Raw genomic sequence first — 26,583 nt, forward strand, 5'->3', positions numbered from 1 at the left:
AGTAGCCGTAAGAAGTAATTTTGTTTTTCATAGGTCACTGCAACGTCAAAACTCTTGGGGTCAAGTGATCCTCCTGCTTCAGCCTCCCAAGCAGCTGGGACTACAGGTCACGCCACCACACTTGGCTAATTTTTCTGTTTTTTGTAGAGACAGGGTCTTGCTATGTTGCTTAGGCTGGTCTTAAACTGCTGGGCACAAGCAATCCCTCTACCTCAGCCTCCCAAATTGTTAAGATTACAGGTGTGAGCCACCATGCCTAGCCAAAAATGTATTATTTTTAAAACTTTTTTTTTGAGACAGAGTCTCACTGTGTTGCCAGGGTTAGAGTGCAGTGACATCATCACAGTTCACTTGCAATGTCAAATTCCTGGGCTCAAGGGATCCTCCCTTCTTGGCCTCCCAAAGTACTGGGATTACAGGTGTGAGCCACCACATCCAGCCTTTATAACATTTTAAAAATTTACAATGATAATACAGATTTACTACAGAAAATTCAGAAGATAAAAAAGGGCACACAGAAGGCAAATAATGATCACCTATATAGTTAGCATTTTATGGTATATTCTATTCTTCCAGGCTCTTTTCTCTACATACATATGTATTTATATTCATGTTATTTTATTTTATACTTAATATCTAAACATGTTTTTCAGGTAAGTAGAGCTCTTCATGATGTATTTTTACTGTTATTGAAGAGTTCAATATTATGTGTATAGCATAATTTATATAAGTAATCCTCTATTTTATTGACAGTTTAGGCTCTCTTTTTTTTTTGGTGGGGTGGAGTCTTATAAACAATACCATGATGAACATTTTTATGTCATCATTGTTGCCCATTTGTTTTCTTTGGGTGGGAATACCATAAGTAGAGTGTGTGGATCAAAGGGATACATTTTTAAAGGAAAGAAAATCAATTACTGAATGATTTTTAGTTATTTTTAACAACCAAGTGACTCACCAAAGTATAATGCAGCATGTAACAAGGAATTTACATTACCCTTGCCTAACCCTCTCCCTAGAAAAGAGGGGTACCTACCTCTGGTACCTACCTCTAGGATTCTGTATGTTTCCAACTGGTTATCATTATTATATGAATCACAGTCCTCAAGAAACCCTATCATTGTGTTTTCTTCTTCCTATTTGGGGGATTGAAAGACTGTCTCATAATCTGGTGAAGAGGAAATGATAGGTGAAATTTATTTTAGAGCTAAATTTGGTCAGTAAGTTATAATGGGGGAGGATATCATGGTCTGGCTCTTTAATCTCTGGCTGTAGGTTTGTCATTGGCCTGCTTTGTTAATGAGAGGAGAGTCATCTATGATCTGTTTTTAAATTTTCTCATTTATAAAATTAATATTAAACCCTCATCTATTAAAGATATAATTTAGATATATAGACAGTACCTAAAAATGTTTCATACTTGGGGGAAAGTAAAATACATATCAAAAGAATCTCTTCAAATAAAAAATATGCTGCCAGTTAGCTCAGTTTCTTCTTGTTATTCATGTCTATAGATCAGCATTACAAGAATCTTTACTTTTACAAACACTCTTCTCTTGTAAGGGTGGAATCATCAAAGAACCCGGGAATCAGAGTCCTTAAATTGGATTCTCATTTAATTATACACTAACTAAAAGCAAATCACTTGTTTCTTGAGTCTCATTTACAAAACGGGATAAATATCTACCCGTGTGTCCTAAGATTGTGATGCGCTAATAAACACGTGGTTGTTGATGTACTCAGAGAACTGTAAAACATCACATAACTGCAAGGTGACATTGTGTATTTTGTCACTTTCTGGGACCAGCAAGGTGAGATATTAGCCAGGTAATAGGAAAGTATGGGCTTAAATAATTACTCATTCAGTGGCTGGTTTCCTAGTTTCTTAATGTTGTTTATGTGCTGTATATGTGTGATCCTTACAATTTCTTAGCTCAAAAGTTTTTACTACCAATAGATTCTAACTAAATTTATAGTAATAGTTGTGTGGGAAAACTGGTGTTCCAATTTGGAAGCCTACCCTATAACAAAACATAGTTCTGCCTGGCACTGAAAGGGAGAAAATGCAAATCTAAGAAGCTTTTTCCTCAACTATTAATATTTGCCCTTTCTTGAGAATTTCTGGGTCTTTGTCCATTTTGGACATCTGTTTTCTCTGGGATTATTGTTTCTTTTTCTCTTTTGCCTTCCTAAATCCCTATTGATCCGAAAAGTGTCAGTTGACATTTTACTTTCCTTGGGCATCTTTCCCTCTTCTCCCAAAAAGAGTGGTTTGACTAATTGAGAAGAGACATGCTTGTTTGTCAAGTTCAACCATGATTGCATACTTTCGTAACTCTCTTCCACTAGGTAAGTTCCTTAACGGCAGAGACTGTCTCTCATTCACTGTTACAGTTCTCAGTGACCGGATAATATCTAGTGTCTAATAGATGCTCCAAAATGTGTTGAAAGGATGACTACTGATAAATAATTTTTAATTTATGCATTGGGGCATATTCAGCCATTCTTTGTTCTACTGTAGTGCACTTCTGTATGTTGAGAGGCCAAATATTTATTTCTTTTGAAGGTTTATACATGTCCACTTAGAAAGCCTCCATGGTGCTTAAGGGCCTGAACTATTTGTTGAGCTAAATTGATCACTATAAAAGTAGAATGAAATTGACAATGGAAATTGAGGGCAGTGGAGAGATGATGGAGTATATCAGCCATATATTAAACCTGGGTAAAGAAAGAGGGCATTTGTTACATTAAAAAAATTGGAAAAGGTTGAGAATCTGGAGGTTTTCATGAGGTTGACAGACATAGTAAGTGGGAAGATGAGTATAAAATCAGAAATAGAAAGAAGTTGTATTCAAAAAAGGACCAATAATTTAAGAGATAAAAGCATGAAAAAGTATGCCATTATATGGCAATAGCAAGAAGTTTGTTGTAATTCAAGAGAAGGATGCTTGGGAGAGGTACGGTGCTTAAATGATAGGTTGGACTAGTTGAGAAGAGACATGTTTGTCAAGCTTAAAATATGAGGCTTTATCCTATAGATCAGTGGTCCCCAACCTTTTTGACACCAGGAACCAGTTTCATGGAAGACAATTTTTCAGTGGACTGGGGGGCACGGTGGGGATGGTTTCAGGATGATTAAAGCACATTACATTTATTGTGCAATCAAACCTCTCTGCTAACAATAATCTATATTTGCATAAAGAGCATGCAACCTAGATCCCTAGCATTGCACAGTTTACAGTAGGATTCCTCCTCCTGTGAGAATCTAATGCCACCACTCATCTGACAGGAGGGGGAGCTCAGGCAGTGATGCCAGTGATGGGGAGCGGCTGTAAATACAGATGAAGCTTTGCTTGCCCATCCACTGCTTACCTCCTGCTGTGCACCCACGTTCCTAACATGGACCAGTATTGATGCAATACTGGTCCAGTGGCCCAAGGGTTGAGGACCACAGCTATAGATGGTGGGCAACATGTTTTGTTTTTTTTTTTTTTTTTTTGAGACAGAGTCTCGCTTGTTGCCCAGGCTAGAGTGAGTGCCGTGGCGTCAGCCTAGCTCACAGCAACCTCAAACTCCTGGGCTCAAGCAATCCTGCTGCCTCAGCCTCCCGAGTAGCTGGGACTACAGGCATGCGCCACCATGCCCGGCTAATTTTATATATATATATTAGTTGGCCAATTAATTTCTTTCTATTTATAGTAGAGACGGGGTCTCGCTCTTGCTCAGGCTGGTTTCGAACTCCTGACCTCGAGCAATCCGCCCGCCTCAGCCTCCCAGAGTGCTAGGATTACAGGCGTGAGCCACCGCGCCCGGCTAACATGTTTTTCTTTACTCTGGTATGATGTAGAAGCTCTGTGAGCTTACTGTGTACCAGGAATTCAGGATAGGGTGGTGGTGCAAAACAGTCAAGGGTTCTTGCCTGGAAGTCCAGTGGAGGAAGAAGGCATCAGTCACATTGATTACAAAAACAAATATAAACCTACAAGTCTGAGATGCTTTACATTGGAAAGGTATATGGTTCTGAGAATGGATAAAAGGAATTTTTTTTACTTAGGATGGTCAAGTTTCACTGAAGAAGTGACATTTTAATGTTTACCTGAAGGCCAATATACCTAGGAAAAGTAGGGTATTCATTGTTTAGGGTTTTGTGGAAAGTGGCAGATAGGAGGATTGGCAATTCCTGTTACTATTTTAAGGAATTTACAAATCTTTTCAAGGCTACATTTGTTTAATTTTGTTACAGGCAGTGAAACCTTATTAACACACATCAAATAAGGAGTTTGAATATATTAGAATTTTTAAAAGTTTTAACTGTGACCAACTATAAAGGATACACTTTACACACATATATGACTGCAATAATGTTTATAAAACAATATTTATCCTTTCTGCTTTCAGTGCTTTCTGAAATTTTTTATGGGTTTTTTTGTTCATTTAAAAATTGCTAACTGTGATTTATTAGTGGGTGGTGACTTGCAGTTTGAAAAACATGGGATTTAATAACTTGTTAGTTTATTTCCCATCTTTTGTCATTTTATGTTTATAAACAGTATTTATAAGCTTCCACTGATTAGTGAGTTGTGTTTCTGATTTGGGGTTTGGGGAGGTACATTGAGTGTATATGTAAACAATCCTTGTTCAATTTTAAACTCAATATGCTTTGCAAACTCTATAATACATAATGTTACTATATAAAGATGTTTTTTGTTTTTTTAAGTAGGAAACTCAGTTGCAGAGAGTTTATTCATATGCCTCAGTTTTATGGCACATTGTTATCATTGGTCTTTACAGGGCCTTTTCCTTTCTTCCCCTTCTCTCTCTGTTTTAAATTGTATTATTCAATTGTCTAACATACAAAAAGTAGAGAAAATAATATAACAAGCCCCCATGTATTCATCTTCTACATTTATTAACATGTGGCCAATCTTGTTTCATCTCTGACACTATAGTTAGTCCCCAATTATAACACTATAAATAGCACAGTTTTAAAGGGAATTGTAAGACCCCTGTCTAGTTTCATTTATTTATTCTGTTCTATCCCTCTTTCCACTCCCATTCTCTTCTCTACTCACTCAAGTAGCCAACTAATATGTTTAATGTGTCTCTTCTTGCAAAATGTGTACTGTTTTATATGCATTTATTTCTAATTTATATAAATTACATGTTATATCTGACTCTGTTTCTTATGAGTTTTCTTCACTTAACACAGCTTTTAAGATCCATCATATTTTATGTACATCTGGATTGTTGATACCAACTGCTATGTACTATTCATGGTGAGCATCTACCACAGTTTACTTCTTTACTTTCCCAGTCATAGATTGCTTCAAACTTCCCTCCATAACAGATACCATTTCAGTGAATATGTCTGCTTACAAACCTGTGTGAGATTTTCTTGGGGTTATATATTCAAGAGAGGAATTGCCAGGTCATAGAGTATGCAGATTTAATTTGAGTAAGTATTGTCATATTGCTCTCTAGAATGGTAGCAACAGTCTGTGCTTCCACAGTCATGTGTGCGGGAATGTGTCCTCACATCCTTGCCAACACTTGGCATTTAACTTCTGATTTTTGCCAGCCTAAGAGGTATAAATTATCTCATTTTAACGTGCACTTCTCTGATTACCAATGAATTTGAGCATCTCTTCACATGCTTGTTAGTGTTTTTGGGTTTTCTTGTCTATAAATTGCCTGTTTGTGGTTTTTTCTTTTTTCTTTTGGGGTTGCTATCCTTGTTGATTTGCAGGTTTTTATACTAGGTAGTAATCACTATAGGGTTTAGACATTAAACATAATTTCTGCCATTTTGTCATAAATATATTAACTTTGTCCATGGTGCCTTCATTGAACAAAAGTCTTTTAATACAATAAATGTCATCAGTTTTTTGCCTTATCATTTGTACTTTTGAAATTTTAAGAAATTCTTTTCTGTTCCTATAGCAGAAAGATATTTTCCTTTTTTTTCTTCTGTTAACTTTACAGTTTTACCTTACATGATTAGATCTATATAGACATACCTCGGAGATACTGTGGGTTTGGTTCCAGGCCACCACAACAAAACAAATATCACAATAAAGCAAGTCATATGAATTTTTTGGTTTCCTAGTACATATAAAAGTTATGTTTATACTATACTATAGTCTATTAAGTATATAATAGCACTAGGTCTAAAAAAATGTACATACCTTAATTAAAAAATACTCTTATTTTGCATATTCAGTTAAAAAAACCTCTATTGCTAAAAATTACTAAAGATCATCTGAGCCTTAATCCCGTTGTAATCTTTTTACTCATGAAGGTCTTGCCTTGGTATTGATGACTGCTGACTGATCAGGGTGGTGATTACTGAAGGTTAGGATGGCTGTGGCAGTTTCTTAAAATAAGACAGCAGTGAAGTTTGCTGCATCAGTTGACTCTTCTGTTCACAGAAGATTTATCTGTAGCATGCAATGCCGTTTGATAGCATTCTCCCCACAGTAGAACTTCTTTCAAAATTGGAGCCAGTCCTCTTAAATTCTGATGCTGCTTTATCAACTAAGTTTATGTAAAATTCTAAATCGTTTTTTGTCATTTCAACAATGTTCAGAGCATTTTCACCAGCAATAGATTCCATCTCAAGAAACTACCTCCTTTGTTCATCTATAAGAAACAACTCATCGGTTCAAGTTTTAGGAAATTGCAGCAATTGACTCGACTTCTAATTCTAGTTGTTTCCGCTACATCTGTTTCCACTACATCTTCAGTTACTTCCTCTACTGAAGTCTTGAAGCCATCAACATCATCCATGAAGAGTGGAATCAAATTCTTCCAAACTCCTATTAATGTTGACATTTTGATCTCCTCCCATGAATCATGAATGTTTTTAGTGGCATCTAGAATGGTGAATCCTCTCCAGAAGGTTTTCAATTTACTTTACCCAGATATATCAGAGGAATCCCTATCTATGGCAGCTATAGCCTTACAAAATATATTTCTTAAAGACTCGAAAGTTGGAATTACTCCTTGATCAATGGATGGCAGAATGCATGTTGCGTTAGCAGTCATGAAAACAACATTAATCTCTTTATATATCTCCATCAGAGCTCTTGGGTGACCGGGTACATTGTCAATAAGCAGTAATATTTTGAAAGGAATCTCTTCTGTGCAGTAGGTCTCAAAAATTGGCTTAAAATATTCATTAAACCATGCTGTTAACATATGTGCTGTCATCCAGGCTTTACTCTTCCGTGTAGAGCACAGGCAGAATAGATTTAGAGTAATTCTTAACGGCCCTGGGATTTCTGGAATAGTAGAGTCTTGGCTTCAACTGAAAGTCACCAGCTGCTTTAGGCCCTAATGAGAATCAGCCTGTCCTTTGTAGCTTTGAAGCTAGGCATTGACTTCTCTCTAGCTATGAAAGTGCTAGATGGCATCTTCTTTCATTATAAGGCTGTTTTGTCTACATTGAAAATCTGTTGTTTAGGGCAGCCATCATCATCACTTATCTTAGCTAGATCTTCTGGATAACTCGCAGCAGTTTCTCCATCAGCACTTGCTGCTTCACCTTTCACCTATATCTTATGGAGACAGCTTCTTCAACCTCATGAACCAATTTCTGCTAGCTTCTAACTTTTCTTCTGCAGCTTCTTCTCCTTTCTTAGCCTTAAAAGAGAGTTAGGGTCTTGCCCTGGATTCAGGCTTTGACTTGAGGGAGTGTTGTGGCTGGTTTGATCTTTTTTTTTTTTTGGAGACACAGTCTCACTTCTGTTGCCCAGGCTAGAGTGCCGTGGTGTCAGCTTAGCTCACAGCAACCTCAAACTCCTGGGCTCAAGCTATCCCCCTGCCTCAGCCTCCTGAGTAGCTGGGACTACAGGCATGTGCCACCATGCCCGGCTAATTTTTGTTTATATGTATATATATATGTTTAGTTAGCCAATTAATTTCTTTCTGTTTATAGTAGAGACGGGGTCTCGCTCTTGCTAAGGCTGGTCTCAAACTCCTGACCTTGAGCAGTCCACCCGCCTTGGCCTCCCAGAGTGCTAGGATTACTGGCGTTAGCCACCGTGGCTGGCCTGGTTTGATCTTCTATCCAGACTACTAAAACTTTTTCCGTATCAGCAATAAGGCTGTATCACTTTCTTATTGTTTGTGTGTTCACTGGTATAGCACTTTGGATTTCCTTCAACAACTGAAGGAAACTTGGCTGTTTGGTGCAAGAGATACAGCTTTCAACCTGTCTCAGCTTCCTTCCTCACTAAGCTTAATCATTTCTAACTTTTGATTGAAAGTGAGAGATGCATGACTTCCTTTCACTTGAACACTTAGAGACCATTGTAGGGTTATTAATTGCCCTAGTTTCAATATTGTTGTGTCTCAAGGAATTAGGGATTCGAGAGGAGTTGGAGAGAGATGGGGAATGGCTGGTTGGTGGAGAAGTCAAAACACACATAACGTTTATCAGTTAAGTTTGCCATCTTATATAGGCATGGTTCATGACCTATGATTTCAGTAGTAACATCAAAGGTCATAAATCACCATAACAGATATAATAATAATAATGAAAAAGTTTGACATATTGGGAGAATTATGAAAACATGACACAAAGATATGAAGTGAGCACATCCTGTTGGAAAACTGGCACTGATAGGTTTGCTCAATGTATGATTGCCACAAACCTTCAATTTTTAAAAAATGCAGTATCTACAAAGTTCAATAAAGCAAAGCAGGGCTGGGTGGGGTGGCTCATGCCAGAACTTTGGGAGGCTAAGGCAAGAGGATAACTTGAGGCCAGGAGTATGAGAACAGCCTGGGCAACATATAGAGATCCCATCCCTACAAAAAATTTAAAACAATTAACTGGGTATGGTGGTGCACGCTTATGGTTTCAGCTACTTGAGCGGCTGAGGCAATCCTCCTGGATTGCTTAAGCCAAAGAGTTTGAGGTTGCCATAATCTATGATCCCACCACCGCACTTGATCCTGGGCAACAGAGTGAGACCTTGACTTTAAAAACACACACACACACACACACACACACACACACACACACACACACACACACACACACACACACACACAGCGACGCGCAATAGGGTTAGCTATGCCTGTAATTCACCTGCAACTTCCATTTGTATGTGGGCACGAGGTTGCATTTCGTTTGATTTTTCTTTATATCTTGAGCAGTTTGGCCTTTATCCATTGTGTGGTACTATCTTTATCCTGTCCTAAGTTCCTATTCATATATGGATCTGTCTTAGAGCTCTTTCATTGTATTGATTTATGAGAAGCAGCATAGTGTATTTATTAAAAGCTTCAACTTTGGCTCTGCTATTTATTAGCTAAGTGATCTTGGGTAAGTCACTTAACCTCTTTGTACCTCAGTGTCTTCATTTATAAAATGGAAATAATGCGATATACCCTACAAGGTTGTTATGAGGTTTAAATAAATTAAGATTTTTAAAGTGCTTGTTATACAATAGTAATTTTTATATAGTGTTTTTGAAATACATACGTTTAAACTATTTTTTATATACTTTTTTATTACTCTGGCTTTATAAATATTTTATAATTTTTGGTAGGCAAGTCCCTCTTCCTTCTCATGCTACATTTTATGCATTTTTAAAAAAGTTTACTTAGATTTTCCTAAACTTCTATTCTTACATTTAAATTTCAAGGCATTTTTCATGAAGATGCTTGTGCTTTCTTGATTTAAATTAGTCTGACAAAATGCTAAAGAGATGCTGACTATGATGTAGTATAGATGATTATTTGGGGGGTAAGCAGGTATGACTTGCTTGGATCTGATGAAACTTGATGCTGTTTGTGAGAATAAGTAGCGGTTTACTGTTCACTTGTTTATAGTATAGAAGCTTGTTTTCCCCCTCCCTCATATTGTGTTTCTTTTCTTTCTCTTTTGTTTTTATATCCTGTACCTCTCTGCTTGATTTACTAATAATAAATGGCAGAAGATCATGAAATTAATATAATTCTTTTGTCATCATTATTTAATATCTATCCTATTCCATCATCCTACCTTCCTTTTAAAGTATTGCTTTTAACCAAACTAATCTGTGTGCTTCTGCATGTAATAGACCTTCAGTTTAATTTTATTTATATCCTGCTGCATGAAAACATTTATTTTTGGATCATTGCATTAATTTTTTTTGTATAGTAACTTTCCACATCCCTTAAAGGCTTGAATGAAATTAAGACCTTCTAATTTCTTAGACTCTGTAGAACTTCAAGAAAATATTGGTGTAATATTATAGAATTAAGAATTTTGAGGCTGAGGTGGGCGAATCACTCAAGGTCAGGAATTCGAAACCAGCCTGAGCAAGAGCGAGACCTTGTCTCTACTAAAAGTAGAAAGAAATTAATTGGTCAACTAAAAATATATAGAAAAAATTAGCAGGGCATGGTGGCACATCCCTATAGTTCCAGCTGCTCAGGAGGCTGAGGCAGGAGGATCACTTGAGCCCAGGAGTTTGAGGTTGCTGTGAGCAAGGCTGACGCCATGGCACTCTAGCCTGGGCAACACAGTGAGACTCTGTCTCAAAAAAAAAAAAGAAAAGAAAAGAAAAGAATTTTGGCTTTGCATACATAAATTCTGGATTCATATCTCTGTTTTGTCACTTAGAGCTGTTTGACCTTGAACAACTTACCATATGTATTTATGCCTCAGTTTCTTTATATGTAGGTATATTGTATAGCCTCACATATAGTAGGAATCCAGTAAAGATTGTATTTCTTTATTCAGTTAATAACAATTGAGCAGCTTCTGTGTGTTGGCCGTTGTAGTAGGCACCAAAATTAAAAGACGCAAAAATCATTGCTCTCTTGGAGCTTACTTTATGTTTAAGGGAGAAGAATAAAAAATGAGGTCTTCAGTACATCAGATGATCAGATGTTGCAAAGTGGAATGGAGACAAATAAAGCAGGGGGAGGATGAGTCCTCTTTTAGATAAGGAAGTCATGAATGGCCCCTCTGCTATGATGAGACTTTTGAAAACAGGCCATTTGATTATTTAGGAATAGCAAGAAGCAGAGTGGCTAGAGTAAAGGATGGAAGAGGTAAGAGATGACGTCAGAAAGATACATAGTTCATTAAGTGATTTTAACCGTTGCTCTGAATATGATGTGGATCCTTTGGGGTAGTGACAAGACCTAATTTACCTTCCAAAAGTTGAAGCTCCATTGTTGGGAATGGGCCATTTTGGGGCAAGGGAGGACAGTAGGGAAAACATTTAGAAGGCTATTGCAATAAGTCATGAAAATGAAGAGTGATTAGAACCCGGATGTATTTTATGGGAACTTTTAACCTTTATTAAAAAATATTTTCTGCCTTGATAGTAATATAATTTCTTGGACATAATCTTATCTTTTTTTTGAGTTATTCAGAATTTTGTACTAAGTTTCAAGCATATAAATGCAGAGATACTTAAAATTTGTGATACAAATTCATTTCCTGTAGTTTGCATATTTTCCTTAGTCTGGTAATGACAAACACTTCGATTAATTTAGCAAACAAGGGATCAGTTTTCTTTTTTTTTTTTTTTTTTTTTTTATTTTTAAGTGGAACGACTGAAGTGGAAGGGATCAGTTTTCTTGTTATTGAAATTTTAAGTTCTAGTTTGTGAGTATGTATATACTTTTAAAAATTCCACTGTTGAAAATTATAATAATCTAAGGTGATTTCAGTATGAGCCACAAGTATTAAGGGAGAGTGATGGCAGTATTTCTATAGGTCTTCAGTGAAGAAACTATTTATAATTGGTTTTAAAAGCGCTTTGCAATTATTAAACAAAGTATTACTTTTTAATAGAATTATGCATTGGTTAATATTATTAAAACAACTTATGTTACCTACTTTACGTTTTCCAGGAACATCATTTACAGCGAGCTATTTCAGCACAGCAAGTGTTTAGAGAAAAAAAAGAGAGCATGGTCATTCCTGTTCCTGAGGCAGAGAGCAACGTCAACTATTACAATCGCTTGTACAAAGGAGAGTTTAAGCAGCCAAAACAGTTCATTCATATTCAGCGTAAGTTTGTTAATTTTTTGTTTTCTGTTTGTAATTTTAAATTGATCAACCAGTGAAAATCTTTTGCCCGAAGAGATTTTAATTTTTCAGTCCATACCCACTGATGAATAGCAATGTTAAACATTAAGAATAAAATTTCTCTTATGTTTACGTCTGAACTTGGAGATCATTTTGAGTTTTAGTAGCATTTGGAACATTTGATGTTTATGTAGTATAGTATTTTGTATAGCACTTACACTTTATTACACAGCTAAAAGGTGGTGGCTTTCCATACCCAAATGAGATTTACTTTTAAAGGCCCAGTGGCCCTAATGCCTAGGAGTAGAGATGAGACTTCTGAAATTTTTCAGAATTAGATCCAACCTCTCTACGTTCATCTAGCTTTTATAAAATTCTGTCTCCTTAATACTCTGTTTTCCTCCCACTGTTACTATTTAAATGATCACCATCTCTATCCTTAAAAGTATTTCAGTAATCTTCTGTTATATTTACAGCCCTCTTGTCTCTCATCCTTAGCTGTTCTATCTATCTTCTCTCCACAAAGTCAGTCTGCACTGGATTAGTTTTCCTACATAGTCAGTCTGATCAAATTATGCTCTTGATTAAAATCCTGCTGTTCTTTATTGTCTACAGTAGGAGTTTTCAGCTGATTCTGCAGACAGATACTAATGTCTTGGTGTCTTGTCTGGTATATAAAAAAAAAAATATTGGGTAGCTTATTAAAATAGAGATTCCAGGGCTCAACTTCTGGCCTACCTGAAGTACCTGCCTGTCTGAGAATCTCTTGGTGGTACAGCCTGGTGGTGTGGATTTTTAAAAATTTCCTCAAGTAATTTTGAAACATCATCAGATTTAAGAATGACTATAACATAGACTTTTTCATTGATTCTTAGATGCACCTTTTTTATGTTTGAAATGAGATTGCATCTTAAATTGCTGTTGTGCAGGTCCAAAATCTTGTTCTTCTACAGAGAACTTTGCATTTGTTTCTGCCAGGCATTTGAGGATACTGCCAACCTGAGACCACCTTAGTCTTTGCTTGTTTGTTTTGTTTTATTTGTTTGTTTTTGAACCACAGTATTAGATTTAATTCAGCCTGTTGACCTGCTTGGAGTTTAAATCCCACGGGGAGATTTTTTTCTCCCCTTCTACCTAAGAGCAAGTTGAGAAGTATAAAGTTTTTTTCTGCACGCTGGTTTATTTCTTTAATCTTATACTGAGAGTATAGCCCCTTGTAATGTAGCTTTATGCAAGAGTATTCTGTTCTATTAAACTTATATTAAGATCCAAGTGTAAAGTTTTTTCTTTTTTGTGTAGTATTGGTGCATCTTGTAATTGATGGCAGTTTCAATTTGATAGTGTTCAATAATAGTCAGATTCTCTAGTATGGATGTAGGGTCCTTTGTGATTTGTTCCCTGCCTTCTCCTTTATTCTCATTTCCTTTTGCTCTTCCCTTCACTCTGAAAATATCCACATTTGCCTTATTTCATACTTCCTTGCATGTGCTATTGAAGTCATCTTTCCTTTCCTTTCATTTAAGACTCAACTTCCTTGTGAAAATTATCCTACCTCATTCTACCTCTCTTCTTTGCTTATCATAGTGTCTTATACATACCTCTATTAGAGGACTCACCATACTCTATTGCAATTATTTGTAATCATTCTTTCTCTCCTTTTAGACTGTCAGCTCCTTGAGGGCAGGAGGTGTGTTTTCTGTGGTATCTTCAGAGTAAAGTGCTTGGCTTGTCATATGCTCAATAAATGACGTGTTTATTGACTGAATTGTTTTAAAATGGTTTCTAAAAAGCCCTTTGGTGGTAGAACCATTTTCTAGAGCTGCTTTTCTCTGAAGTAGTCCAGAGAAACACACATGCAAAAATTATTTATGTGATTTGTTTCCTCTGTGTTCTTTGACTTTGAGTTCATTTAGCTTGTTAAGTTTGCTTTTACCTTGTATCAGTTAGGAAGGGGACAGCTGTTCATGATAGGAATTTTAAGGATCCCTCTTAGGCCAAAGTATCAGTTGTTTTGTATTTTAATAATGGTGGAGCTAAACAGCAGGACCATTTGTAAAAACTGTTTTTGGAAACCAAGAACCAAAAATTGGGTGTAACTCAGCTGTATCAGGCCAGTTGAATACAATAACCATTATTTTTGTGTTGGTTCTTTCATTTCATTTTATTCAATTATTGTAAAAAATGGAATAAAAATAATGGAAAATTATTTTAACTTTCATTTTTTTCTTTTAGTCTGTCAGCATATACTACATACTATACAATATACTATACATAAAATATTCTATTCTGTTTATTCATATTTTGTTTCTCAGGTTTTTATAGTCTGTCATTTTTAATATATATAATTTTCCATAATATTGATATTCCATAATTTCCTCACATGCCTGTTATTGGACTAAAGTTTATTTGTGCTAAATTGTAAATTCATGTTATTATTGACTTTTTTCAGGGAAGGCTTAAAATCTTTTTTGCATAATTTCTTGCTAAGCCCTTAAATAGAAGGAATTTCAGGAGATATCACTCTAGATTTTTTTCTTTTCTTCTTTTAATGATAGATTTGAAAGAATCCCCTTTTGCCTGGCGTGGGGGAAAAAAACTGTATAATTGCCATAGTAGGGTGGCCTAATTGAGGCTCATCATATTGGCTGGGCTTTGGCAGAAATCTCCTTATCGCTTTAGTCTTGATACCTTCCAGTCCATCATCCATACTGCTGCTATTATGATTACTACCCATTTCAAAATTTTTCAGTGACTTTGTTGCCCATAGGACAAAATTTTAAGATCTTTTTATGATGTATAAGGCCCTTCTTTGTGCCTGTCCAGCCACATTTTCCTGTGTGTTCTTCCATTATGACACCAACCTTATTGAAATAAACTGTTTGAGGATCTTTTTCCTCCTTTAGACTATAAGATTCTCAGGATCAGGAGCTCCATCTCATTCACTTTAGTATTTTTATTACCCAGTACAGTCCCAAACTGTAGTCTCAATATACTTTTCCCCTCCTAATTTCTCTAACCCTTCATGCTTTAAGCTGCAATAATAATGAGCTCCTTGCAGCTGTTTGACTTATGCCTTATTTTCTCATGTATTCACAAAGCCCTTTTTATTCTCTACCTGTTAAAATACAATTTGCCTCTAAGATTACTTTTGGGAACTTTTTCCTGACTTCTTTCAGCACTGTTCTTGACATTGTTTATATCAAGCCCTCTTGTGTCACGTTTATTGTGGCAGTGACCACCTGCAGTTGTGATTGTTTGCCCTTTGTTGCCTCACTAAGCTATAAAGGTCCTTAACAGCAGGGACTTTTTTTTCTTTGAATTTTACTGCCTAGTGTAGTTAGGTATGCAATTAAATATTTGTTGAATAAATAAAAGAGTGAATGAATTGATGGTTGAAGATAAAAGCATATACTCTATGGCATTTTTAAGACATCAGTATTGTAGGTCTCAAAATTGTACACAGAATCAAATAGAAGGCTAAAATTATTAGTATATATAGTAAAACTGAGAAAACTGTTGTGTGGCATCTAACATCAAGTTAGAAATTAAAAGGTGAATTCTGTTATTCACCGATTATGTCATTTTAGGGCAAAAAGTGCTAAGAGGAGTTGGGAATGAATGACTCCAGTCAGGTATGGATATGGGATAAACATTCTTATTCCTTCCTATCCTTACAGCAGTAGTCCCCAACCTTTTTTGGCACCAGGGACCAGTTTCATGGAACACAATTTTTCCACAGCCGGGGGTTGGTGGGGGTAGGGGGGGTGGGGAGTGTTGTTTCAGGATGATTCATACACATTACATTTATTGTGCACTTTATTTCTATTATTATTACATTTTCACTTGCCACTCACTGATAGGGTTTTGATATGAATCTGGAAGCAATTGATTTATTATAGTGTCTGTGCAGTCAAACCTCTCTGCTAATGATAATTTGTATTTGCAGCCACTCCCCATCACTGCCTCAGCTCCACCTCAGGTCATTAGGCATCAGATTCTCCTAAGGAGCATGCAACCTAGATTCCTCGCATGCATAGTTTACAGTAGGGTTTGGTCTCCTATGAGAATCTTAATGCTGACGCTGATCTGATAGGAGGTGGAGCTCAGGCTGTGATGCAGGTGATGGGGAGCAGCTGTTAAATACAGATGAAGCTTCCCTTGCCAGTCACTCACCTCCTGCTGTGTAGCCCAGCTCCTAATAGGCCATGGACTGGTGCCGGTCTGGGGGTTGGGGACCACAGCCTTACACTGCCAGTTCTCCATAGTCACCCATATTGGTATTCTGGGGAACTTTAAATTTAATCACAGCACATTGGGGTGTTCTCACCAGGTTAGAAGCATCTTGAAGGCACCATAGTCTTTGATGACCCAAGATATTCAGACTCTTCCTCATTTATACTGATTCTACACACTAGTCATTTGTGTACCACATGCAGAGAAAAATACTACCTATTTTATGTTATAACACATTTACTTTAGACACCTCAACCCAGAAGTTCTTTCATTCCTTTTGTAGTTCAGTAACTTCATTAACTTCAGGAACCAAGCTTTTCTTCTTAGAGAAACAACTTTGTTTACATTGTAGTAAGTTATTTATTTGATCTCCCATTACCCCTTTTATTTAATATGATAATATTTTACAGTTGACATTAAGTATCTCAGAATTTTAGAACATGAAGGAACTTGAGATACTGTTTTATAAGTATTCTGAAGTTAATTTGTGTCAGTTTTGAACTCAGTTCAATGGGTCCTGGTAGCAGAACTCTTGTTTCTTGTTTAGAATTGAAGGTTCACGTTCCCTTCTCAGTGCATTACACCTGCAAATACAGATCAGTAGACCATCTCACCTGCTGGACTGAAAGAGAGGAGAGTTCAGGGGAAAGGATAGTTGGGGTAACTTGTTAATCTGTCAGGCAGGGAGAGGATCTTCCTGAAAGGGAAGTCTACTGTTTGTGTGTGCTTTCAGGATCTTAAGCCCTGGGAAAGTACTTGTCTGTGTGTGGATACTGCTGTACACATTAATATACTTGAAGCTGTCTCCTCAGTCTGATAAAACTGATTATTGTCAAGTCTACATTAGAAAGAGAAAAAATTATACTTAACAGTGTCAAGTGGACCTGTATATTCCATTAGGGTTTTTTTTAGCAAGAATAAACTAGATACTGGTCTAACATCCAAGTTCAGTCTCATTATCCTTGGAATGTCCTTTGATATTCTCTCCATTAAACAAATTGGCCTTTTGCTTTGTCAGGGCAAACATGTTTTGATTGGAAAGAGTTGGAAAAGATCCAGAACAAATGATGAGCATTGTTTTTTTAAATAGTAAAACTTGGTGACAAGGATGCATTCCAGGAACATAATTTTCTTGTAAAAATGCCACTGAATGTGTATTAAGAAATAAAATTGAGCACAAATTCCATGAAATGACATCACACATTGTAGCAAGTAAGTACTGGGAAAACAGTACCGCAAGTATAGAAGCAGATTGTATCAGATTTATGGAGAACACATTTTGGATCCCTGGTTGGAGTAATTAGAGGGATGATTACGGGGACAGTGAACAAGGCCAGGCCCTGAAGGCAACCCACATTCAGATCAGATGACTCTAAAGATCTTCCCCTCAGATGGTGCAGAAGTTATAACTATCTCCTATCCTTGGGCAAAACTATAAAGTGTGGGTACTGGGGCTGAAATGGTAGAACAGTATTTGGGTAGTTACTAATCCATGGTGAAAGAGGAGCCTCCAAGGCCTAAAGATATTAGACATTAAAGTAATGCCAGGTATTTTGTGAAAAGGCAAAATAATCATTTGGTAGTCTGAGATGGAGAGATGAAAGAGGTCTGAGTGAAAAGAGAATTCACCTTCAGCCTATGTGCATTTGCTTATGCCCACTGTTAAGAGAGAAATTTGCAGTCACTTGGAGTAAAATCACAGCACAATGCATTAAAGACCATTAAAGAACTTAATGTTATTATGGTAAGCAATGAGATTTCATAACTGGTTTTTTAGAAGACATTTCCCAGATGTTCAGGTAAGTGTTTCTTTTGAAGTAATATCACTGGGAATCTAAGCTGAATGGCATTGTAGAAGTAGTGTCTTTGGAAAGATACATAATTAATCAAGTTTCAGATAGAATTTCTTTCCTTCTAGCTTTTATTCATTATGGAAATATAATTTTTTAAATTTAAAAGATTAGAGGCTTGGAAAAGGATTTTTGTCTTCTAAATTTGAAAAACTATAATTTTAATATATTTCATTGAAATTGATAATTTTCATGAGGGACTATACATTTTTTGCACAAATGTCTTTGTTTGCAACTATAATCAATGTGTATATATCATTTTTTAAAAGTAATAAGCTTTATTTTTGAGAGCAGTGTTAGGTTCACAGCAAAATTAAGCAGAAATTACAGTTCCTATGTGTCTCTTTTCTCTTCACACATGTGCACACATACCTGCACGCACAACTTCCCTTCCTGTCAGCATCCCATACCTTGTGTTTCATTCACTTTCTCTCTTTTTGTCTTAGCCTGGCTAGAGGCTTATCAATTTTATTGGTCTTTTCAAAGAACCATCTTTTGGTTTCTTTTTCTTTTCTTTTTGGTATTGCTTTTCCTATTTTCACTTTTATTGATTTCTCCTCTAATTTTCATTTCTTCTCATCTGCTAACATTGGATTTAATTTTCTTTCTGTAGTCTCCTAAAATGAAAGCTTGAATTATTGATTTTAGATTTTACTTCTTCCTAATATATGCATTCAGTGCTACAAATTTTCTTCTAAGCACTGCTTTCTCTGCATTTTATAAATTTTGATAAGTTGTATCTTCATTTAGTCCACAATATTTTTAAGTTTCTCAGATTTGGTGTTTTTATGACCCAGAAGATAGTCTGTTGTGGTGAATGTGCCAGAATCTTGAGAAAAATGTGTATTCTGCTCTTGTTTTATGCAGTATTCTATAAATGTCAATTAGATCAATTGACTGGTACTGTTCAGTTTAAGTGTATGCTTACTGATTTCTGCTTGCTGGATCTGTCCATTTCTGATAGTGGAATATAAAAGTCTCCAACTATAATAGTGGACTCATCTGTTTTTTCTTGTAGTTCTATCAGTTTTTGCCTCACATAGTTTATTGCTCTGTATTTAGGCATATGCACATCAAAGATTGTTATGTCTGCATGTGTCTGCTCAGTGTTAAAAAAAAAAAAGATTGTTATGTCTTCTTGGAATATTGACTCATTTATCATTATGTAATGTGCCTCTTTATCACTGATAACTTTCCTTACTGCGAAGTCTGCTCTGTCTGAAATGATTATGGCTACTCTGGCTTTGTTTTGATTGGTATTAACATGGTATATCTTTCTCTATCTCTTTAGTGTGTGTGTTGTCATTATATTTAGAGTGGGTTTCTTGTAGACAACAAGTTGGGTCTTGTTTTTGTTCCACTCTGAATATCACTGTGTTTTAATTAGTATATTTAGTCCATTGACATTTAAAGTGATTATTGATATATTAATAGTTGGGTTAATATTTATGTTTAATGTTTGCCATGCCTGTTAATGTTTTCTATTTGTTGCCCTTGTTCTTTGTTTCTGTTTTCTACACTTTTTCTGCTCTTTATGGTTTTGAGAATTTTATGATTCCAGTTACTCTCTTAGCATATCAATGATACTTCTTTTTTTGTTTTTCTGTAGTGGTTGCCCTAGAGTTTACATTATACATTCACAGTTAATCCAAGTCTACTTGCAGATAACTCTGTACTGCTTCATAGATCATACAAATATCTTATAATAACAAAATATTCCTAATTCCTCACTTCTATTCCTTGTATCATTGCTGCCATGTTATATATATACACATACATGCACACACAGTCATGCACTGCTTAATGACATTTTGGTCAACAATGGACTGCATATACGATGCTGGTCCCATAAGGTTATAGTTGAACTGAAAAATTCCTATTGCCTACTGACATTTTAGCCATTAGAATGTACTAACACAATACATTACTGACATTTGTGGTTTTACTGGTGTAAACAAATCTGTGCTGCCAGTTGTATAAAAGTATAACGCAAATAATTATGAATATATAGTACATAATACTTGATAAATGACTGTTACTGGTTTGTGTATGTAGTTAATTTAGAGTATCCTGCTTATAAAAAAAAAAGCTGCAAAACAACTTCAGCCAGGTCCTTTGGAAAGTATTCCAGAAGAAGTTACTGTTACCATAGGAGATGGTAATTCCATGCGTATTATTGCCCCTATATACCTTCTGGTGGGACAAGATGTGGAGGTGGAAGACATTGATGATCCTGACCCTGTGTAGGCACAATGGACTATGTGTGTTTGTGTCTTAGTTTTTGACAAAAAGATTGAAATGTAAAAAAAAAAAAATTTAAAAATAGAAAAACGCTTTAGTATAAGAATATAAAGAAAATATTTTGTATAGCTGTACATTACGTTTTAAGCTAAATATTATCACAAAAGAGTTTAAAAGTTTTTAAAGTAAAAAAGTTACAGTAGGCTAAGGTTAATTTATTATTGCAGAAAGAAAAATATATTTTTTACATTTAGTGTAGCCTACAATGCATTTCTTAGAACACTTCGCTGTCATTAAGTGATGTGTGACTGTATATTTATATGTATGCTTCTGTGTAAGTAAAATGCTGTACATAAGCATACACAGTTGAATACATTGGTGCTATTAAACTGTTGTCTGTTAGATAATTAAGAATAAGAAAAATAAAAGTTTTAATTTTACCTTCATTAATTTATTCTCCACATACTCTTCATTTCTTTGGAGTAGACCTGAATTTTTTATTTTGTTTTTATTTTTGTAGATCTGAATTTCTGACCCATATCATTTTCCCTCTCTCTAAGAACTATCTTTATAATTTCTTGTAAGGAAGGTCTACTGGCAACAAACTCCCTCAATTTTTGTTTATCTGAGAAAGTTTTTATTTTTCCTGCACTTGTGACAGATAATTTTACAGGGTATAGAATTTTAGGTTGGTAGGTTTTTTATGTCAATACTTTAAATATTTCACTGCACTGTTGTCTTGCTTGCATAATTTCCTAGGAAAATCTGATGTAACTTATCTTTGCTCTTTTGTAGGTAAGGCATTTTTTTCCTCTGACTTTTTTCAAGATTTTTTCTTTATCTTTGATTCTCTGATGTTTGAATATGATATGCCTAGGTGTAGTTTTTTGGCTTCTAGCTTGCTTGGTGTTCTCCGAGCTTCATGAATCTGTGGTTTGGTGTCTGACATTAATTTGGGGAAAGTCTTATTTATTGTTGCTTCAAATATTGCTTCTATTTCTTTCTCTCTTTTCCTTCTGATATTCTCATTATGCATGTTTACAATTTTTAGAGTTGTCCCACAGTTCTTGGATATTGTTTTTTTTCCAGGTTTTTTATTTTTATTTTTTAGAATTGCCATCTCTCTGCTTATATTATTCATCTGTTCTTGCATGTTGTCTACTTTTCCCATTAAAGCCTTAACTGTATTAATTATAGTTTTTTGAAACTCCTAGTTGGAAAGGTACTACAACATTCCTTTCTTTTCTGACTCTGGTTCTTACATTTATTTCTTTAGAGTGTATTTGCCTCTTAGTATGCCTTATAAGGTAGATATGATATACTTGGTAAAAGGAACAACGTAAATAGGACATTAATGATGTAGCAGTAAATAGGACATTAATGATGTAGCAGTATGAGGAGGAAGAGTGTTTTATAGTCTGATGGTTATATTTATCTTTGGTGAGCCTGTGTCGGGACTGTGAACTTCACCAGTGCTTCTCAGGCAGAGCTCCCATACTTGGGTGGGACAGGATGCTAGAGGTAGCCAGAATTGGGTAGTTCTGTTCCCCCACATGAAAGACTAGAGGCAAATGGAGTTGCATTTTCCCTTTCCTTGGGTCTGGTAGGTTCTGCTAAAACCCCAGCAGATTGGGCTCTGGCAAGATATTTTCTCTAGAGTGCAGGCTTTATTAAGAACAGACTGCTCTTGCACATTTCAGGTTGCTTACCTTTCCTCTTCTCCTGCCTGAAGCACAATGAGATTTCCCCCCCCCCCCCCCCAGTATTCACTGTGAGAACCTGGTGGAGCGCCTTAAAGATGAAACTCACAGAAGTGTGAGGGCCAAGGGCTGTTCAGTGACTGGGATGCCTGACATTATTCCTCTCATAGACTTCTCTATACTGAGTCAGTTACAGTTTAGGTTTTCCAACCCTCCTTCTCCTTCCCCATTGGTTCTCAGTGAGGTTTCTGCTCCAGTAAGTTGTGATTCTCTGTATTCACCTGTCTCTCTAGTTTGGGGGGCAGTGGGTTTACCCTGTAAGACCTCACTTCTAAGACAGATAAAAGCGTTAACTTTTCAGTTTGTTCAGCTTTTTACATGTTATTAAGACAGAGTGGCAACTTCTAAGTTCCTTGTATGCTGCCCTGGAAACCTGAAGTCCTATGGTAGTGAATTTTTAGGCAGTGATGACATTGAAGCAGAACTGTTGGCCAAGATGTTATATTGGGAATTCAGGAATCTTACCACTGACAAGTGGAACCATTTCCGAAGGATCTAGAATTATAATGTCAGATAGGTTGTTTTGAAGAGAAGGTGCAAATCTACCTCTTCTTCCTGAGGTACTTAATCATTTTATATTATAATTAACTATATTATTTTATTAGATACTTGGGGACAGGAAATGTTTTTCATCTCTTTGATTACTTCATCTGACCTTATTCTAGTAGTACCTGGTATATAGTGTTAAACAAATTGAATATTGGAATATTCACGAATTTTCTAATTTTCTGGAATATAAAATTTAATCTTTAAGAACAGCTATATTAGATACCTTTGTGTTAGAACTGGCTTAGCTTTATATTAGAATACAAGAGATAGGTTCTGAGAAAGTTATGCTTCAACATTTCTTTTACTTTTTATTTTGACATGATTTAATTAAATTTTTAAAATTTGGCCTAATTTCTAGCTTATGTAAAAATTGCAAGAATAGTATAAAGAATCCTGTATACCTCTTTCTTTGATTTACTATATGTTAATATTTAATAATATATGTTTCCTCTCTATTCTTTCTCTCTTTCAGTCGTAATTACTTCTGAGTCTTTTTGTGCTTTATGCCACTGACATTTTTTGAGTACAAAAATACAGAACATAAATTTACCCTTTTAACAAATTTTAAGTACACCTTACAGTATTATTAACTATATATGTACATTATTATGTAACAGATCTCTAGAATTGTTTCATCTCGTAAAACTGAAACTCTATGTACCCATTGAACAACAGCCCCCTCCTCCACCCCATCTCTGACAACTACCATTCTACTTTTCATTTTTAAATGTTTGACTACTTTAGATACCGCATATAAGTGGAATTATGTCATATTTATCTTTTCGTGGCTGGCTTATTTCATTTAGTGTAACGTCCTCAAGACTTACCCATGTTGTAGCATATGACAGGATTTCCTTCTTTTTTAAAGACTGATAATATTTCATTGTATGCATGTGCCATATTTTCTTAATCCATTTATCCTATCCATGGATATTCAGGTTGCAGTGAACATGGATGTGCCCATTTTCTTCAAGATCTTGTTTTTATTTCTTTTGGATATATACCCAGAAGTGGAATTGCTGGATCATATGGTAGTTCTATCTTAAATTTTTTGAGAAACTGTAATCCTGTTGTTCATAAGGGCTATACAATTTTATATTCCTGCCAATAGTGCACAAGGGTTCCATTTTCTCCACATCCTTGCCAACATGAGTAATTTTCTGTTTGTTTGATAGTGGCCATCATAACAGGTAGGGGATGATACCTCTTTGCAGCTTTGATTTGCATTTCCCTGATAATTATTGATGTCGAGTATCTTTTTATATACTGGCCATTTGTATATCTTTTTTGAAGAAATGTCTATTTGGATCCTTTGCCCATCTTTTATGTTGGCTTGTTTGGTTTTTTGTTCCTGAGTTTTAGGAGCTCTTTATATATCCTGGATATTAATACATAGTTTGTGAATATTTTTTCCATTCCTTAGGTTGCTTTTTTGATGTTAATTGTTTCCTTTGCTCTACAGGAGTTTTAAAATTTGGCGTAGTATCATTTGTCTGTTTTTCCTTTGTTACCCGTGCTTTGGTATCATATCCAAAAAAATCACCATCAAATCCAATGTCATGAATCTTTCTTACTATGTTTTCTTCTAGGAGTTTTATAATTTCAAGTCATTTATGTTTAGGTCTTTAATCCATGTTGACTTTTTAATATATGGTGTAAGGTAAGTGTCCAGCTTTATTCTTTTGCATGTGGATATTCAGTTTTCCCAGCACCGTTTGGTGAAGAGACTGTCTTTTCCCATCATGGAACCCTTGCCAGTCATTTGACCTTATACTTGAGGGTTTATTTCTGGGCTCTCTGCTGTTCTGTTGGTCTATATGTCTGTCTTTATGCTGGTACCATACAGTTTTGCTCACTGTACTTTTGTAAATATGTTTTAAAATGCGTGTTTTTAAGTGATGTTTTATATCTCTGACACAGCTGGTTTTTGAAAAGAACTTTTAGTGAAATCTTCAGCAGAGAGTCTCTTTGGCAAAGGAAATTATTCATTGCCCTCCAATTTTTGTTTTATAAGCTTGAATTTTTCAGCTGTTTTGAAACTATTTCAAATCTTTCTGATACCTTCTGCATACTGAATTTATATCCTTTTCAGTACCTTGCTAACATTAAAACAAATCTGCTGGGAAAAAATACTGCTATTTAACTTTTCAAGTTCCTAACTATTTAGTGGTCTGTGGAGTTATGTTCTCTTTCCATGGCATACTTATTATTTTGTACTATTAGATATTCTTAATACAGTTTCTTTTCCTGTGTATATATTATTTTAAAATTAGTTTATACTGGTTAAGCTAGGTATTTCCTGAATACAGATGTCTAAATAAAAAATTTTGCCCTCATTCAATACTTGTTGATAGTGAATAGGAAAGGTACGAGATTTGAACAGAAAATGTGGAAGAATCTTAGATGGTAAATAGGGATTACTGACCCAGAATATTTTTTTAAAACACAAAATTGTTTTTAGATTCACAAAAGAACATTATTTTATTTAAAAATAGATAATACATTCAAATGATTCCAAAATAAAAATTATATGAAAACAAACTCATCCCTGTCCACCCTTCACTCCAGCTACTCTTTCCTTTATAAGTAACCATTAATTCATGTGTTCTTTTAGGGTTTCATTATACAAATTTAAGCACATAGGAATTTGTATTTTTATACTTTAACTTACACAAAAGTTAGCATACTATATGCACTTTTTGACACTTTGCTTTTTTGTGTGCATAAAAATATAGCCTAGAAATTATCCTATATTGTCATGTATAGTGTGTCTTCATTCTTTTTTTTTTTTTTTACTACTGCATAACAGTCTATTGTTTGGGTGTGCTAGGTTATCATCCAGGTTCTTATAAAAAGCAAATGGGTTGTTTTCAGTCTTTTGTTCTTACAAATAGTGCTTTAGTGAATAACCATGAACAAACAGAATTTTGTAAAGATGTGGTTATATCTGTTACAGAAGTCACCAAATAGCACTTTATAGGAGTTACACCATTTTGTACTTCCGCTAGTAGTGTGAGAGAGTACTTGTTTCCCTACACCCTGATCAAAAGACTGCTTTTATTTTTTGGAATTTTGCTAGTCTGATAGGTGAAAAATGATATATCTCAGTGTAATGTGTATGTGTGTGTGTGTTTAATAAGGTTTTTATTTTGAAAATATTTTAGATTTATGGAAGAGTTAGCAAAGGTAGTATGGATAGTTCCTATATACCTTTCAACCAGCTTTAGTTTCCTCTAATGTTATCATTTTGCATCACTGTGGCACCTTTGTCAAAACTAAGAAATAATGTTGGTACATTATTATTAACTAAACCCCAGACATTATTCTGATTTCTTTCACTATTGTTTCAATTTGGATTTCTTATTTAGCAAGATGGAGTATCTTTTCATATGTTTAGGAGCCATTTGCATTTTATCTTATGAACTGTTACTGTCCCTCACCCAGTTTTCTACTGGGTTATTAGAAAGCAACAGGGAAGTGGGGGGTATGGAGGGGGAAGAATCTGAAAGAGAGAAAAGACTAAGAAAAAGCATAATTAGAGGGAGAATGAAAGGATCCTTATCTTTACACATCTGACTTTTTTATCATTTTTAATCATTTTATCACCTGGGTCCTGTCTAATGTAGTTAGGCTTTATTACCTCTGTAATGATGAAAATCCCTTACCTGAAAGATTCAGAATATCCACTTGTTCATTCTTATAGCCCAAGGTTCTTACAGCTGTCATTCCAACTAATTTTGACCAGTAATAATTGTTATTTATGTAAAAAGTGAGTTTTTCAAAGTGGAAGAGGAGTGTAGTTAGCAGGCTAGCCAGTAAAAAGACTAGGAATAATCCTGATTATGTTATAATCCTGGGGCTTTTTTAAAGATCAGATTAGTCAATGGACTTGGATCACTACATTACCGTGTAG

The 26,583-nt window shown here is 35.3% G+C and overlaps 1 protein-coding gene across 1 annotated transcript in view; it reads left to right on the forward strand.

Annotated features, from left to right (window-relative positions):
• The window catches only part of EPC2 (enhancer of polycomb 2), a 119,827-nt gene that overhangs the window by 32,300 nt on the left and 60,944 nt on the right, over positions 1–26,583 (forward strand). Inside the window, exon 2 of the mRNA XM_012740105.2 lies at positions 11,860–12,019. Within this exon, the coding sequence (XP_012595559.1) occupies positions 11,860–12,019 (160 nt within the window). The remainder of the gene's footprint in view (positions 1–11,859; positions 12,020–26,583) is intronic.

The sequence above is a fragment of the Microcebus murinus genome, chromosome 8 (assembly GCF_040939455.1).
Source record: "Microcebus murinus isolate Inina chromosome 8, M.murinus_Inina_mat1.0, whole genome shotgun sequence".
Lineage (NCBI taxonomy): Eukaryota > Metazoa > Chordata > Mammalia > Primates > Cheirogaleidae > Microcebus > Microcebus murinus.